At 60.4% G+C, this 3,400-nt stretch overlaps 1 protein-coding gene across 1 annotated transcript in view; it reads right to left on the minus strand.

Annotated features, from left to right (window-relative positions):
- Window positions 1–3,400, minus strand: part of LOC101584781 (sialic acid-binding Ig-like lectin 11) — a 54,572-nt gene that overhangs the window by 39,963 nt on the left and 11,209 nt on the right. The window contains exon 4 of the mRNA XM_023706679.1: window positions 2,948–2,995. Coding sequence (XP_023562447.1) covers window positions 2,948–2,995 — 48 coding nt within the window. The remainder of the gene's footprint in view (window positions 1–2,947; window positions 2,996–3,400) is intronic.

The following is a 3,400-nucleotide window of genomic DNA, read 5'->3' on the forward strand; positions in this document are numbered from 1 at the left end:
CCTTTGCCAGAAGAGGCAGCTGAGGAGTAAAGTTCTTGCTCCAAGTCTGGACTTGAAGTGGGGGCCAGCTGTGGCAGCAGGGGTGTAAGAGCTCCCCACCCTGCTGGCCGGGACCCTGATGACATGGAGATTCAATGTGCAGGCTGATTCAGGACTTCTCCCAGGCCTCCCTTCCCAGGGTGCTCCTCGGCTGCCATCATGTCAGATCCCAATCTCTGAGCAGCCCGAGGTGCGCGAGTCCTCCTAGAAGTCTATGGGGGTGTAGTCGTCCTCCTCCTCTTCTTGCTGGATCGCAGTACCTGTAGCGAGGCGTGGGCAGTGCGGGCTTTCTGACCAGTTCTCATAGCTCTTACCCTGCAGGGAAGTGGCAAGGGGCATGGTTGAGGGTGATGGGGACTGGCAGAGAGGCAGGGGGAGCCTGATTAAGTGAGGAAAGTGACTAGCAATCTTCCATGGATCGTCCCAAAAAATATTCATCCACTCAGCCACTTATATGCTTTCAACACATATTTGCTCATTGCTTTTTTGGATTAGGTTCCTGCCCAGAACCCCTGAGCGCACCTTGCTTTCCCCTTCCATAGCTTTCCCTCCCTGGCTCTGCACATCGACAGTCAGCTGAGCAGACCCCAAACTGCACCTCGCTCCATCCACGGAGTACAGGGTGAGCAGGCGCTGCCCCACTGGCAGTGAGGTTGCTGTCTAACAGCAGCTGTGAGGGCTGCACAGAGTGGTCGGCACCACGGCGGGCACTGGCTCAGCCTGCACAGCCAGGGGAGGCCCTGGGATTTCAGAGCTCAGGCACACACGGTGGAGACACCTTGCTGTGAGCCTGGGACACAGAGGACGCTGTGCAGTGAAGGCTGCACCTGGCCCACGGGCAGGGTGGACCATGGTGCTGGCTCCTGAGAGGGGACGGCGCAGTGCAGCCCTGGCTGAGTCCTGCTGGGCAGGAGCATCGCTCTTCCCCTGAGAGTCACAGGCCAGGCCAGCTCTCTGCTTGGGACCCTGTGATTTACAGTACCTGCCTTGGGTCATGTGACATCAATCTCACCTCCTTAAGGCCTAGAAAATCACTAAGGCCAGCCACATGTGTGCATGCTCTCAGTGTGACAGGCCACCAACAGAACCCTGGATAGCAGGACTCTTTGTCTTTCCGAGGGCAGTGCCCTGTTCTGATTGTCACACTGAGGCTGAGAGAACTGAGGGCTCTCTGTGTCCCTCTGTGTGGAAAGGAGCACTTGCAGCTGGTGCCTGCTCCCTACAGACCCTGCCCCTGCCAACTTCCCTTGGCTGACTCTCATCTGATCTCAGTGACAGACACAGCCCCAGGGAGCTCTCAGTCATCTTCTAGGGAACCCCCAAAGCTGAGTGCCTCAGGGAGCCCACTCTGCAGGAGGCCTCAGATTGATGCATGCAGGAGACCCCAGGGCCTGCAGCAGAGAGCAGTGTTTCCTGGCATTTGGGCTCCTCTGTTGAAGGGGAGGCATAGACCAAGCGCAGGGCTCAGGGGTCCAGAGAGAATTGAGGGGATGTGGTGGGCAGCCCTGTGGGATGTGATTCCAGCAGGGGGTGAAGCCCAGAAGCCTGGACTGAGGGAGACCAAGGGAGCTCAGGCCGAGAGGGGCTCTGACTGCTGCTGTGCAGCTGTCATGGGGACCCAGAGGCCAAGGCCTATTTGGGGATCACTGGTGTATACCACATCGTGGAAGATGTGGCCGTGGCCATCTAGGGAGCTAAGCTTGGGAGTTGGGGTGTGCAGGGGGCTCCTCACTCACATCATAAAGGAAATCTGGGATGGGAGGAAGGTCCTTCCTTTTGGCCGCCCTCTTCCTGCCCTGCTCCCTGCGGGTCTTCATCCAGAGGGTGGAGGGCAGGACCCTGCAGACACTGTCCCTCAGAGTCCGGATGACCCTGATGTGCTTTTCTTCCAAGAGGCTGGAAAGCAAAATGAGGTATGATAGGTAGGGACACAGCTCAGAGGAGGTTCTCCACATGAACTGCCCCACCCAGGAGGCTGCGATCAGAGCTCGGACACACACTCACCAAGGGGCCTACGGGTAGCCCCCGCCCAGCCCTCCCTGCCTCCCATCCACCTGCCCTCTTTGCCGGGGCCCACACTCACCTGGGCAGGAAGAGGCAGGCACAGAGAGCCAGCCCAGCAGCCAGCCCTGCTCCCCCAAGAGCCGCCAGCAGGGACCTCCCCAAGCACTCTGGCTTCCCTGGAGACCAGCGGGCTTTAGGCTGAGGCCCTCCCCTCCCCACACCCTGCTGTTCACAACCACAGGCCTATAGCTCTGTGTCCTCGTCCTCCAGCCAGCAGAGCACAGGACCGTGTTTCCAAACTCATCACCTTCCCCTCCCACCCTAGCTCCTTTCCTCTGGCCCTGGGATCTGTCTCCCCCCATCCACCTTCCTCTCCCTGGGACTCATCCCATGTGTCCCAAGTGGGAAGTGGCAGGATAGGGGCCTTTGGGTCCCGTGGACACCCTGGCATCCCATCCAAGCCTTGGGTGAGAGCTCAGTACAAGGAAGAGGCTCAGGACCAGACCAGGATCCCCTCCCTGAGCCACCAGTGAAGGCTCCTCCAGTCCCCCATCCCTGCCCTACTCACAGTGCACAGAGAGGCGCAGAGAGACACTGTAGGTGCCGAGTAGGTTCTCCGCATGGCAGGTGACTTCCCCTGCATGCTCCAGTTGAAACTGGGGCAGCTCCAGGACCCCAGGGGCGGTCAGCCAGGAGGGGCTCAGGGCCTGTGTCCCCCGGGCCCAGCTCAGCCTGGCTGGGGGCTTGCTGTGGGTGACGCACACCAGACGCAGGCTCTGGCCCTCTAGGATGGGTAGGGAGGTGCCATTTCCAAGGATTTCCAGGACTGCGGAGGGAAGCAGAGACTCCATGTGTGGCTCCACCACCTGGCAGCAGAGGCCCTGGTCCCTCTGTGCCCTCCTACCTGTGCTGTTTGCTTGGGTAACCATCACTTTCAGGTCCTCGGGAGGATCTGCAGTGCAGACAGAGAAGTGGCTCTCCAGGGACTGGGACTTCTTTCTGAGCTGAGGATCCACCCAGGTCCCAGGGAAGTTGGGAAGGAAGGTCACCCACAAGTCCCAGTCACTACTTCTCATCCACGTAGACAGAGGAGGGCCTGGTCCTATAGGTCCCTGGTGCTCTGGGACCTGCCTGCCCCTGTGTCCACCCCATCCCTCCCAGCACAAGCTGCTCTGGCCACTCACACTGCACTGAGAGGTCCAGGGTGCGGTGCTTGGAGCCCAGGCTGCTCTCCGCTCGGCAGGTGTAGCGCCCCGCGTCCTCAGGCTTCACCCTGGGCAGCTCCAGCCTTAGGGGTCTGGGTCCTGAAGGAGGGGACTCAGAAACGACTCTGCCCCCCAGCTCCCAGGTCAGCGTG

The sequence above is a fragment of the Octodon degus genome, unplaced genomic scaffold, assembly GCF_000260255.1.
Source record: "Octodon degus isolate 3935 unplaced genomic scaffold, OctDeg1.0 scaffold00268, whole genome shotgun sequence".
Lineage (NCBI taxonomy): Eukaryota > Metazoa > Chordata > Mammalia > Rodentia > Octodontidae > Octodon > Octodon degus.